Genomic DNA, 14,940 nt, shown 5'->3' with positions numbered 1-14,940 from the left:
AAGGTACTCAGCCTGATTGCCTCATTAACATACGTAGTGATCACCACAGTAGGTTCAGCTAACATCCATCTTCTCATACTGATAGAAAAGAAGGGAAAAAAAGAAAAAAAAATTCTTCTTGCAATGAGCACTCTTAGGATAAACCCTCCGAGCAACTTTCCTAAGTATCATATAGCAGTGTTAACTATAGTCATCCCGTTGTACATTACATCCCTAATACTTACTTACCTTACAACTGGAAGTTTGTATCTTTTGACCACCTTCCCCTCCCCTACTCCCTTCCCTAACCCCCTCTGTTTCTGGTAAACTACAAGTTTGATATCTTTTTCCTAGTTCAGGTATTTTCTTTTTCTTCTTCTTTTTTTATTTTTGATTTCCACTATAAGTGAGATCATACAGGATTTTTCCTTCTTATTTTTTTTAAGTCTATGTGGATAGTATAAAACCAGTTATTATAAAATGCCTTTTCTAAATTAAGGGGTAATGTTAGTAACCAAAGTCAGTTTCCAACCAAAATGTAACTTCCTTACATCAAAGCATTTTAGAGGGAGTGGATATTCTATTTTTATGTAGTTGGTATGGAAAATTATTATTCTTAAAAGAATACATGTTTGTACATTTCTTGCTTCCATATGGGCTTGTTTTACACACTTTAAAATTGAATAACCTAGAGATGCTGAACTTGTAGTCTTAAGGGGTTCCCAGTTTATTTGAATTATTATTATTATTTTTTTTTACAAAGGTGCACGCCCCAAGTTTGGACGCCGACACAGTATGGAAAACATGGAACTTATGAAGTTAACACCAGAAAAGGTTGGCAGCTTTTATGTTTTACATTTCTTGAACTGTTAAAATCAAATATTTAAATAACTTTTAACTTAAATGAATAGTATAAATAAACCTTGCCTTGTATAGGTATCACTTTAAAATTTTCCTTTAAAAAGAATCAGAGAAAAAATAAATAAAAATAAAAAGAATCAGAAAAAAGTACAGTCCAAAAAGAATGTGTATAACATGTAGCCATATGTATAAGAAAAGTATTATGCATATATATTCTTTGTAGATACATACAGCCTTTCTGGAAGAGTATGTAAGAAACTTGCTAACAACTGCTTCTGGGAAAAGGACTGGGTGTCTGAATTAGGAGAGATATTTACTTCATATATAGCTTGAACTGTTTGAATATTTTAACATGTACATGTATTCCTTTTTTTTTTTAACTAAAAGAAGATCAGAAAAACTTAAAAAGGTTAAGAGGCTCCCCCCCCCCACTGCGTTAACAGCAACATTATTGCAAGGTTAATGATATTTATGAACAAGCTATATTTTCTAGCTACCTTTCTTAAAAGCATTCTCTTAACTAACAACTTTTATTCAAGATCTTGTCTGGGCTTTTTCTCTTTTTATATAACATAATTTTAAAAAGGTTATTTTTCTTTATTATTTTTTATTAAGTTTTTAAATTCCGGTTTAGTTAACATACAGTGTTACGAGTTTCAGATGTATAATATAGTGATTCAATACTTCTGTACACTACTCAGTGCTCATCATGCCAAGTATACTCTTTAATCCCCATCACCTGTTTCACCCATCCCCTCACCCTGTAAAAAGGTTTTTGAAGAAAAAAAATGAAGGCTGCTTGCTTCCACTTTTGCTTAACTTAATTTTACATTGTTAAGGTAGGCTGTTCTTCTGTGGTATATTTTATAAAATATTCTTTATAAAATAGGCTCATTATAATAACTTCAGAAAATTTCCGCAAGGAAATTAAAATTATGAGTAATCTCACCTCCTAGTGGTAACTACAGTTATTAATATTTTGATATTTATTCATCTTGCATTTTTATATGAATATTATATTACAGATCTTATAATACATAGTTAATACATCATTTTCATGCCATTAAACATTTTTCTGCTGTATTATAATAGGCATATGATTTTTTAATATTGACATTTCTGTGGAAATAGTTTTCTTAAGACTAACATCTAATTAACTTGAATTTATAGCCAATATATTTTTATTCCAAACAATTAAAGTTGTTCAAAAACTCTGAAGGACTTTGTGATTTCCCGCAAGTATCTACCTCTTATCTTGTCAGTTCCAAAGCTATCTAATCTGCAAATTATTTTTTAAAAAAACTTTTAAGTCAATTTAGGTCTCTTTTCTTATTCTTGTAGGAATGTACTGATTAATTTACTCTTGTGCCTAGCTCCGTAGGGTACTAACTGTAGATTCCATTAAGAAGGTGACCAGATTCAGGGGATCCCTAGATGGCTCAGGGGTTTGGCGCCTGCCTTTGGCCCAGGGCGCAATCCTGGAGTCCCGGGATCGAGTCCTGAATCGGGCTCCCAGCATGGAGCCTGCTTCTCCCTCCTGTGTTTCTGCCTCTCTCTCTATATATATATATATCTATCATGAATAAATAAATGAATAAATCTTTAAAAAAAAAAAAAGGTGACCAGATTCAACTCAAAGTTGGCTTTTCCAAGAGCCAAATAATGACAAAATTCTATCTTTAAATATGTTTGGGATTAGTTCTGTGTTTTCTTTTCCTCATCATAAAGTTGCATCGAGTTATTTCATTACTCTCAACAAAGTAAAAAACCATTTATTTTTTTTTTTAATTTTATTTATTTATGATAGGCACACAGTGAGAGAGAGAGAAGCAGAGACATAGGCAGAGGGAGAAGCAGGCTCCATGCACCGGGAGCCCGACATGGGATTCGATCCCGGGTCTCCAGGATCGCGCCCCGGGCCAAAGGCAGGCGCCAAACCGCTGCGCCACCCAGGGATCCCTAAAAAACCATTTATAAAGAAAAAGAAACATCTGTGTTAGAGATGCTTCTTAAGAAAGCACAGTTGCAGGGAACTCTTGCAGACCACAGATGTTGGAAAATGCCTTTTTGCTACTCTCACATTTGATTGGTCATTCTGCTTACTGTGGAATGATTGGTTAGAAATAATTTTCTTTCTTTTTTTTTTTTTTTTAAGATTTTATTCACGAAACATAGGCAGAAACGTAGGCAGAGGGAGAAGCAGGCTCCTCACAGGGAGCCCAATATGGGACTTAGTCCCCAGACTGGGGTCATGCCCTGAGCCTAACACAGACGTTCAACCGCTGAGCTACTTGGGCATCCCTTATTTGGACTTCTCACAGAAACACTAAAGAATACAGACTGGAACAATGTCCTCAGAATTATGAAGGAAAATTATTTCCGGGACACCTGGGTGGCTCAGCAGTTGAGCATCAGCCTTAGCTGGGCATGACCCTAGTCTGAGGATTAAGTCCCTCATCAGGCTCCCTTGTAAGGAGCCTGCTTCTCCCTCTGCCTGTGTCTCTGCCTCTCTCTGTATCCCATGAATAAATAAATAAAATCTTTAAGAGAGAGAGAGAGAGAGAGAGAGAGAAAGAGAAGTCCAAATAAGTATATAGGAAACATTTAAAGTTTTTCACATTTCTACTTGGGATTTAGGTGTTCTAACATCTGGGGCCATTTACTGTCTCTAAAATCAGGAGACCTTGAAGTCCACTCTAGCAGTAGTATCACTTTCCCCTTATAACCTGTATAAGAAAAGGAATAAGAAGAGGAAAAAGCTTCATTTGATGCAGATAGCTTGGTTTCCTCACTAGCTGCCTGTCTCTCTGAGGTATGGTAGCCTGAGGGCAGGACCTAACTCTAATTTGTGCATCATGAGGTAACTACAAAAAAAGCATGTTTTATCAAATTATCAGTTATTACATAACATAGACCTTTGGATTTACTTGCAAACAAGACTGAAATGTTAAAGTTGCAAATGTCACGTAGCTACTGTACATACTGTATGTTTTCCTTTCTACTCAGTAAATATTTTTTATATTGAATCTGTTTTTTAGAGGTTAAGTATATTTAAACCAGATCTAGGCCTATATAAATTGCTGATTAGAGGGTTTTTGCCTATTGAGAATTTAGTAGTTAGTGAAAACAAAAAGTATCACCAAAAAATTGCTACAGTATGTAAGTTTTAGATATTAATTTCTACAGTTTAAAATTCTGCATATGTCCAGTTTCCAGTTGTAACATTTTTAATTAACTCTTATCCAGAATGAAACTTGCTCTTTCCCTGACCAAATTTTATTTTATTTTAATTTAATTTTAATTTAATTTATTTTATTTTAATTTTATTTTTAAGATTTTATTTATTCATTTATGAGAGACACAGAGAGAGAAAGAGAGAGGCAGAGACACAGGCAGAGGGAGAAGCAAGCTCCACGCAGGGAGCCCGATTTGGGACTCCATCCCAGGTCTCCAGGATCATGCCCTGGGCCAAAGGCAGGTGCCAAACCGCTGAGCCACCCAGGGATCCCCTCAAATTTTATTTTTATGGGATTCTGGCAAACTGTTTTATTACTCTTAAGTTCTTAAAAGTCACCATTTTAATGTTTTGATAATGAGAAGTCCACAGTATACGTTTGGTATAAGCTGTTGAAAATAGAAATACTGGCAAAAAGGAATTTATTAAGAGATCTAAGCTGCCCCACACACTAAATGGGCGGCGAAGACAGGTTCATATGATAGAAAACCAAAGATAGCTTTGTTTTTTCATGCCCTGCTTTCCATTTATGTTTATAATTTTATAGGTACAGAACTGGAACAGTGAAATTCTTGCTAAACAAAAGCCTCTTATTGCCAAACCTTCTGCAAAGTTGCTCTTTGTCAACAGATTGAAGGGGAAAAAATGCAAAACTAATTCCTCCACTAAAGTTCTCCAGGATGCCAGTAATTCCATTGATCGCCGAATTCCAAATTCTCAGAGGGTACGTATAATAATAAGTTTTTGAGTGTTGTGCTTCAAGTATCTACATTTTAGTTTTCTTGTATTCAGACTGAATATTCCGTAATTTGTATTAGACATTTAATACAAAATACTGTTTTTATTCAAAGAAGTCTTGCATATTTCCCTATCTTTTCTTTTTCAAGCTAGAAACTATAATTACTCCATTCATGGATATGTTGCTTTACTACTTTGGATAGTAATTGTCATTGTTTGCAAAAATACTCTCTCTTTTTTTTTTTTTACTGCAGTGTCTCCCAGTAAAACTGTCCTCCTTTCAGTTTAGAAGTTAGAACAAATTAAACTTAGAGGTTGAAGGATTTTAAAATACTAATGTAAGATAGTATCTGCTAGCATCAATTTCTACTGAAATTATAATAGAATTAAAAACTATTTTGATGAAAAGTGATCACAGGACTCAGATTACTAAATATAACTATATAATATTTTATTTCTAAATATCAGAAGTATCTTTAATTAAGCTAACCTGCACCTGATAAAAGAATCAAAATAAATCACAAAGATGATACTTCAAATTATCAAGTCCATTTTTCAGTGAGAGCTTTTGGAAAACTTATGGTAGTTTCTTTCTTTCTTTCTTTCTTTCTTTCTTTCTTTCTTTCTTTCTTTCTTCTTTCTTTCTTTCTTTTTTTTTTTTTTTTTAATTTATGATAGTCACAGAGAGATAGAGAGAGAGGCAGAGACACAGGCAGAGGGAGAAGCAGGCTCCATGCACCGGGAGTCCGACGTGGGATTCGATCCCGGGTCTCCAGGATCGCGCCCTGGGCCAAAGGCAGGCGCCAAACCGCTGCGCCACCCAGGGATCCCTCTTTTTTTTTTTTTTGACAGCTTTCTTTTGGTTATCTTATCAGCATTCCACCTATGTCTGTACCCTGGTGGTGTCCTTTCTTGATTTTTATCAGTAGTTTTTTCCAAGTGTATGACTAACAAAAGGAAATATTATGGGGTATATAATGGACCACGAATATTTTTTTAGACCTACAGCAGATCTCAGGGGCATACCTTTGTTCAAGGTTTGAGGTCTTAACTAAGCCCACTTAGCCCAACTGAAAATGTCCATACTTCTGAGGCCTCCCTGTGTTTTGATGTTCAGAATTTTGAATTCAAGCCTTTTTTGGCCCTAGGAAAGTCTTGTGATTACAAGTGCATCTGACTACAGCTTATGTACATACTTAATCCCAGTCCTCAAACTAAACACGTTAAGAACTGTAGTCTGAGCCCCTCCTATTTCCCTTATGTATGCCATGTTCTCTGTCCCCCAGGTTAGGAACCCAGGTGTCATTCTAGACTCCCTCTTTCACTAACCACATCCAGTCAATTCCTGCATCCCTCAGATCTGCCTCCAGCCCCTTCTTTCTGAAAATAAACCTCTGCTGCTATGTATGTCATAGTCCTTAGTGCATTACTGCATCTCTTACCCAGATGTTTGGAATAGGCAACTGAGCTGATTGCTTTCCTTGCATTAACCTCTGCAGCCATTTGGAGGGGCCAGTTCTGTTTCTGCTCAAGCTGCTTAAAATTATTATTACCAATGCTCCTCTTACTTCATATAGGATAACTTGTTAGTATGTCATACAGAGGCTTTTTTTTGGTGGCCTCTTCCCACCTCTTCACCTCTCCTACCCCCTTCAGTTCATTATCCCCTGAATACTACAAACTTTTAGCATCGCATATTAATCAGTATGAAGCATATACCTGTAAATGTGAATTCATTCTTCAGGAGCCAATTCAAATATCACAGTTTCCCTAAAGGATTAGTTTTGCCCGTCTCCTGAAGCCTATAATTTTTTATATAAATGTACCTCTACCATAATACTTATATCATTATGAAAAACAAAATATTTTTTATTAAACATTACATCTGTCATTTTAAGCTTTGAAGCTTCCAAGTAAAGTATGACTGGTTTCCTTCTGCCCTAAATATTTATTTATATGAGGTTTATGTTTTTTTAAAGAGCTTCAAATCTTTAAATATAATAAAGGACCTTGGAAAATCACTATGCTTTGTTAGTTTTAAGTTCTTAGAGAGATTGATTTACTTTTAAATTCTTTTGTAGAATCTTAGAACTGAACTTTGAGCCTAGGATCACTAATATTTATATAAATCTTTTAGTATCTGAAGTAGTTCCCCAGAGTCTGAGGTACATTTCTTTAGCCTTAAAAATTACAAGGATTAAAAACTAAAATACGTAACTAGAATAAATAAAATATAACAAGAAATGCTTTTTATTAGTTGGACTGAAATAACTTTATTATCAAGGTTGCCATCTTGAAATCTTTATAATGAAAATGTCAATTTTTATTTTTAATATTCCTTTACCTTTTGCGTATGTATCATGATTTTGCTCCATTGATGATGTGATGCTAATGCTGGAATATTAAGATTTTTCTCTCAATATTTCAGAAAGTCAGTACAGATACTATTGGAGATGAAGGGTTCTTTGACCTGGTAAGCCGATTTCAGAGCAATCGGATGGATGATCAGAGGTGCTGCTTACAAGAACAGAGCTGTGGGCCAGCTTCAACTGCAGCATCTTCCACTCCCCCTAGAGTGATGCTTAAAAGTGAGTAATTGTGCTTCTCCCCCAATTTTAATAGTTTCCTTTGATATTCGTGTGATTTCTTTCTGAGAGTTCAGTTTTCTTCAGTGCAAGTACAGTAAATGAACCTGAACCCAGGTGTATCTGAAATGCTGGTATTTCTTCAGTTCAGAACAAAGTTTTGTTTCAGTTCCCCTAGGTTTATCTGTATTTTAGTTCAGTGCACTTTCTACTAACTGTAACATACTGTCTCCTTAGAGTCTTTGGGACTGGGGAAAAAATCTAACTTTAAAAGTAAAAATAGTAAAGGGAAAAATTTAAGTTATACATACCTTATATAATTCTGTGTAAATCACAAATGCTTCCTATCTGGATTTTTAAAAAGCCAAGACAGACTGAGGAGAAACCTATGACTAAGGCGGAAGCTAAGGCCTGCCTGAGCCTTAGAAGGGTTACTTAAAATTTTCTACTTCAGCTACCAAAAGACTTCCTCTGCCATAGACCAGGACTTAACTCTTAGTTAGCTAAATGGTTCCTATCCAGGACATAGAATAAAGACTGTCTCATTCATCCTCACGTGAGAAATGATATAAGACAATGTATTACCTTCTGAAATCTAGCCCCAGATCTTGTAAAGTTATCTTTTTTGGGGGCAGTAGGCTCCATGCCCAGCATGGAGCCCAACACAGTGCTCAAACTCACGACCATAAGATCAAGACCTGAGCTGCGATCAAGAGTTGAACACCTAACTGACTGAGCCACCCAGGCACCCCTTGTAAAGCTATATTTTGAGTGGGCATAGATAAAAAGAAATATAGTCTAATCTGAATAACCTTTAAGTGGATCATCTGAAGTACTCTGGGATTTGTTCTTCCCTACCTGCCCATATCATCAGGCCCCAGTGTATCAGTGACTCTCAGTGACAAAGCTAAAGCAGGGGGACAGAGTGGATGTTGGGACTGAACAAGGCTGAAAGGAACTATATGTATATTAAAAATATGCTTAAATATTTTTGTGATGTTACGGATTTTTTTCCTATTCATAGCACCATCTGTTTCCATGGTGTCCCCCAACACGGATGAGTTTTTAGACCTTCTTGCCAGCTCACAGAGCCGCCGTCTTGATGACCAAAGGGCCAGTTTCAGTAATTTGCCAGGGCTTCGTCTGACACAAAACAACAATAAGTCTGTACTTGGCCACCTGATGACTAATGACAACAAAGAGCCTGATGAAGATTTCTTTGACATCCTTGTAAAATGTCAAGTATGTATGCATATTTTTGTCATTCTGTGTATGGCTCAGATACTGTTGAGAGCTTTGGCAGTATTATAATTCTAATCTGGGAAGGGCTTATTTTGTATTAGGGACACACTTACCATTCAGGGGTCCATCAGACTCTTTAGATTCCTATGATAGTTTCTTTGTATCATTTTGGGTGGTGAGGCAAGATGAGATGTTGCTGATGACTCTCTGAGCTGTGGTGGAGGGAAACTATGAAAGGTAGGGAAGGAGACCTAGAAAACACACCCTCTTTTATAAATGGTAGGAGAGAGTATCAGGAAGAGCCAGTGATTAATAGGGAGAGTCTAGCGGGAGCCCTTTCTAGACTGCTTTAGGAGAAATACACATACCAAGATAGCTTTCATTTTTAGTTATTTTAATAATTATTTGCCAAAATGGTTAAGGAATATCTCAAATGGCTTGAATAGAACCAGAAAAATAATCCTTATTTTCACTAAAGAGACATTTCTTCTGTCTGACCTTGATTCTGTGTGTTTTCTCATTCATAAAAAGATGAGGTAATGACATGACACATACATACTACCTACCTCTCATTCATTCAGCAGAAAATTATTGAGCGTACACTGTGTTCTTGGCACTAGTCTAGACATTTGAGACACATACTTAGCCTTTAAAGGAGCCTACATTTTAGGATCCTTTAGGAGAGACAGTAAATAAGTCTGTACATATGTATAGATATTATATGTCAGACACTGATACTTGCTATAAAGAAAATTAAAGCCACATAAAGGAGTAAGGTATCTAGTGGTGGTGGTGGTTAGGGAAGATGTTCCATGTGAACAGAGATCTGAATGAGGCAAAACAGCCATGTGAATATTTAGTGGAAGCATTCCATGCAGACACAGCAAGTCTCTTCTTGGCTATAAAAGCTTAGCAGGTTCAAGTAATGGCAAGGTTGCCAGTATGTCTGGTGTGGAGTGAATAAAGGGTAAGGGAGAGCAGTAGGAGATGAGGATGGAGAAAGAACCAGCCTAGATCTTATAGGCTATGATGAGGTCTTGTATCCCAAATGTGATAGTAAGACATTGGAGGGTCTGGAAGATCATCCCAGCTACTGCTGAAAGCATGTGAAGTGCCAAAGAGTTAGTAGGAAAACCAGCTAGAAAACCAGTATGGGGGGATACCTGGGTGGCTCAGTGGTTGAGCATCTGCCTTTGGCTTGAGGCATGATCCTGGAGTTCTGGGATTGTGTCCCACATTGGGCTACCTGCGTGGAGCCTGCTTCTCCCTCTGCCTGTGTCTCTGCCTCTCTCTCTGTGTCTTTCATGAATAAATAAATAAAATCTTGAAAAAAGAAAAGAAAGAAAACCAACATGGGTAATTCAGGGAAAAGATACTGGTGACTTTGACTAGTGAATGGTGTTAGGAGAGATGATAAGTAGCAGTTGAAATAGGGATATATTTTGAAGTTATGGTTGGATTGGAAAGACCTATTAATGGGAGTTATAAGAAAGAAAAATAAAGAGGGTTCTAACCTTGTTGGCTTTGAACAACTGAATCTGTGAATGGTACAGTTTACTGAAATGGAGAAGTCAAAAGGAGAAAGAGGTTTGGGAAGAAAAAGCAGGAGATGTACTTTAGGCAGATAAATTTGAGTTATGTAAGTAGATACTCAAGTGGAGATGTTGAATAAGCAATTGGATATATAAAAATCTGGAGCCCCAGAGAGAAAAGACTTGGGGAGTCATCCGCTATATACTGATGACTGGTATTAAAACTTTGGGAAGATAGTATCTAAAGAATAGATAAGGAAACACGAAGACTAAGTTCTGGGCATTACAAAATTGAACGGAATAGAGGAAGATAAGCCAGCAAAGCAGCCATCAGCCTGGAGGAATGCTTTCACTAAATATTCACATGGCTGTTTCACCTCATTCATATCTCTGTTCACATGCCAGTCCTGGAACATCTTCCTTAACCACCAACACCCCTAGATACCCTACTCCTTTATATGGCAAAGTGTTTTAAGGAATGTTCAACTCTGTCAAATGCTGCTAATAAGCCAACTAAGATGATGGCTGATCTTCTAGATTTGGCAACATGCAGATTATTAGTCATTTTGAAAGACACTGTTTTAGGGACATGATGGGGACACAGGATTGAGGAGGTTGAAAACATGCAAAGTGTAAAGGGGGAAATAGTAAACATAGGATAGAGGTGGGTTTTTTTTTCTTATTTTGGGAGTTAATACTGCATGTCTCTTGATGTAAATGATCAAGTAGAGGGAAGAACCAGTGATGCAGCAGAGTATGGGATAATTGAAGTTTTTGTGCAGGTGAGAAGGAAAGCAGAATATATATATATATATGTTTACAGATTTAGAGGTAGGTGTAGATAGGACTTCTCTCTGGTTGTTTTTATTTTCTTAGCAAAGTAAGAAGTAGGGACATAATTGGAGATTGGGGTTGAAGCATTGTGATTTTGAAGAAGTTACTTTGAGAAACTGAAAGCATATTGACCAGGGAAAAGTAATAGGATTATTGAGCTACCCTGAGGACTCATTTGAAATTCACTGTCACTGAAGTAAGACAGGTCAGTACAGTGGTGTATTTTCTCGAGGCATAACCAGTTACTTAAGGATACAGAGATTTAATCAAGGTCAGGATTTTGACAGAATAGGATGGAGGGAGAGAGAAACACATGCCAGGGAATGATTTTAATAAGGGACTTGAAATCTAGGCTGCATCTAAGAAGGGAAGTAAGGAAATGAAAGGATTAGAAGTGAAAAGTGACAGTGATCCCATGGGTTTTTAAAAAATTCTAAAGACCCATAACTAATTACAGACCATCAGATAAATATAAATGAAGCAAAAACTGACAGTGTTAAAGGGAGAAATGAACATTTCTACAAAAATGGTTGGAGCACCCTCTCTCAATAATAAGTAGGACAGCCAGGCAGATGATAAAATGAACAACACAATAAACCAGCTAGTTCTTATAGAACATACTTTCTCTCTCTCTCTCTCTCTTTTTTTAAGATTTTAGTTATTCATGAGAGACACAGAGAGCAGGCAGAGACACAGGCAGAGGGAGAAGCAGACTCCCTCCAGGAGAGCTCAATGTGGGACTTGAGACCAGGACCCTGGGATCACACCCTGAGCAAAAGGCAGATGCTCAACCACTGAGCCACTCAGGCGTCCCCAGAACATACATTCTTCTCAAGTGCATATGGAATATTCTCCAGGATAGCTCAGATGTTAGGCCACAAAAGAAGTCTCAAAATTTTAAAAGATAGGGGATCCCTGGGTGGCTCAGCGGTTTAGCGCCTGCCTTTGGCCCAGGGCGCAATCCTGGAGTCCCGGGATCGAGTCCCACGTTGGGCTCCCAGCATGGAGCCTGCTTCTCCCTCCTCCTGTGTCTCTGCCTCTCTCTCTCTCTCTCTATGATAAATAAATAAATAAATCTTTAAAAAATATTTTAAAAGATAGATATCATATAGAGTATCTTCTCTGACCATAACAGGATGAAGTTAGAAGCAGTAACAGAAGAAAAAATGGAGAATTCACAAATTTGTGGGAATTAAGCAATGGGCAGAGAAAAATCACAAGGGAAATTAAAAAATACCTAGAGACTGATGAAAATGAAAACACAATATTCCAAAACTCTGGGATGCAGTGAAGGTAGTACTTAGGAATTTTATAGCTGTAAATGTTTACAATAAAAAAGATCTCAAATCAACAGCCTAAAGCTTTAGACCTTAAGGGGCTAGAAAAAGAACAAACTAGACCTAAAGTTAGCACAAGGAAGGAAACGGAGAATAGAAAAAAAATAAAACCTTAAACCTGGTTATTTGAAAAGTTTAACAACTGGTAAACATTGAATACAACTGGTAAACATTTAACTAGAGGAAGGAAAAGGGCAGGCTCAAATTACTAAAATTAGAACAAAAGGGGGGACATTGCTCTTATTCTACAGAAATAAAAAGAATTTTAGGATAATACTATGAATGATTATGTGCCAACAAGTTGGATAACCCATATAAAATGGACTTAAATAACTAGAAACACAAAATCAACCAACACTAAATCATGAATAGAAAATAGACCCATAATCTGCAAGATTATATCAGTAATAAAAAACCTCCTGACAGAAAAGCCCTGGTTCTGATGGCTTCACTGGTGAATTCTACAAAACATTTAAAGAGGTAACACCAGTCCTCATACTTTTCCAGATAACTGAAGAGAGGAATTAGGAATGCTTCCTATTCTGAAATCCTTCTATGAGGTCATTATTGCCATGATGCCAAAGCCAAACAAAACACTACAAGAAAACTATGTGGCCATATCCATTTTGAATATAGATGCAAAAATCATCAATAAAATACTAGCAAACAGAATCCAGTAAAACGATTATACACCATGCCCAGGTGTAATTTGTTCCTGAAATGCAAGGATGGTTCAACATAGGGGAAATCAGTCTATTACATACATCACATTAATAGAAAGTGAAAAAAATCTCAATAATCAAAATTGATATGGAAAAGCATTTGACAAAATTCAACACATTTTCTTGTTAAAAACACTCAACAAATTAGGAATAGTAAGAAACTATCACACCATTATAAAAGTCATTTTGGGGGGGTACCTGGATGGCTCAGTTGGTTGGGTGTCCAGCTCTTGAATTCAACTCAGGATTGTGAAATTGAGCACTGTGTGGGTGGAGCTCTGTGCTTGGCTCAGTCTGCTTGTCCCTCTCCCTCTTACCCTATGTGTGCATGCTGTCTCTCAAATAAATAAAGTCTTTTAAAATCATTTATGAATTACAGCTGCCATCATACTCAATGGTAAAGGGCAAAAGCTTTTCTCTCAGATCAGGAACAAGACAAGGAGCTCATTTTTGCTACCTCTATTCAACGTAATACTGGAACTTCTAGCAGAGCAATTAGGAAAAAAAGAAAAGCATCTAGATTGGAAAGGAAAACGTAAAATCATTCAGAAATGACAGTCTTCTATATAGAAAACCGTAAAGATTTCACACACACAAAAAAAAAACCAAAAAACCAAAATCCCTGTAGAACCAAGAAATTCAGCAAAATAACAGGAATACAAAATTAATATCCAAAAATCAATTGTGTTTCCACACACTAACAATGAACAGACTAAAAAGGAAATTAAGAAAACAATTATTCTTAAAATAGCATCAAAAAGAATGAGCTACTCCAGAATGAACTTAGCCAGGGAGGTGAAAGACTTGAACAATGAAAACTACAATTTCTGAAAGAATGAAACCTCATAAATAAAATGGAAAAGAATCTCATGTTCATGAATTAGAGGATTTAATATTCTTAAAATGCCAGTAACCACCCAGAGTATAATCTATACATTTAATGCACTCCTTATCCAAATATAAGTATGGTTTTTTTACAGAAACAGAAAATTCCATCTTGAAATTTCTGTGGAATCTCAGGGGAACCCAAGTAACTGAAACAGTCTTGAGCAAGCAGAACAAAGGTGGAGGCCTCACACTTCCTGATTTCAAATTTTACTACAAAGCTACAGTAGTCAAACAGTTATGGTTCTGGCATAATGACAGACATACAGAGAGACCAATAGGAAGGAGATCCCAGAAATAAATCCTTGAATGATTTTCAGCAAGTGTGTCAAGACTATTAAATGGGGAAAGGGGTCTCATCAATAAATGATTCTGGGAAAAGTATCTACATGCAAAAGACTGAGGCTGGACCCGTACCTAACACCATATATAAAAACTGATTCAGAATGGATCAAAGACCCAAATGTAAGAGCTAAGACTTGTAGAAAACATAAAGGGAAGCTTCAAGATTTTTTTATTTGGCAGTGATTTCTTAGTTATGACACCAAAGGCACAGGCAACAAAAAAAGAAATAGACAAACCTGGATGTCATGAAAATGTAAAACTTTTGACACAGGGAAAGCATAAGTAGGGGGAGTGACAGGCAGAGGGAGAGGGAAGCAGGCTCCCCTTGGAGCAGGGAGCCCAATGCAGGGCTCGATCACAGGACATCATGACTTGAGCCGAAGGCAGACACCTAACCAACTGAGCCACCCAGATGCCCCTGAAATTTTTAAACTTTTGTACATCAGATGACACTTTTACAAAAGTAAAAAGGCAACTCACAGAAAGCATTTGCACATCATAAAACCAATAAAGGATTAATTGAGAATAGAGAATTCTAAAGGGCTTTTTTTTTAAGATTGATTGATTGATTGATTTCTGATAGACAAAGAGAGAGGCAGAGATACAGGCAGAGGGAGAAGCAGACTCCATGCCAGGAGCCTGACG

General features: G+C 36.7%; 1 protein-coding gene across 4 annotated transcripts in view; it reads left to right on the top strand.

The window, feature by feature from the left end:
* GPSM2 (G protein signaling modulator 2) overlaps positions 1–14,940 on the top strand; it is a 50,097-nt gene that overhangs the window by 32,213 nt on the left and 2,944 nt on the right. For all 4 annotated transcript variants that reach the window (XM_072754442.1, XM_072754445.1, XM_072754443.1 and 1 more), the window contains 4 exons: positions 743–813; positions 4,623–4,799; positions 7,242–7,401; positions 8,423–8,640. In XM_072754442.1, coding sequence (XP_072610543.1) covers positions 743–813; positions 4,623–4,799; positions 7,242–7,401; positions 8,423–8,640 — 626 coding nt within the window. The remainder of the gene's footprint in view (positions 1–742; positions 814–4,622; positions 4,800–7,241; positions 7,402–8,422; positions 8,641–14,940) is intronic.

This window comes from Vulpes vulpes, chromosome 3, assembly GCF_048418805.1.
Source record: "Vulpes vulpes isolate BD-2025 chromosome 3, VulVul3, whole genome shotgun sequence".
NCBI lineage: Eukaryota > Metazoa > Chordata > Mammalia > Carnivora > Canidae > Vulpes > Vulpes vulpes.
This window is presented reverse-complemented; position numbering and strand designations above follow the sequence as displayed.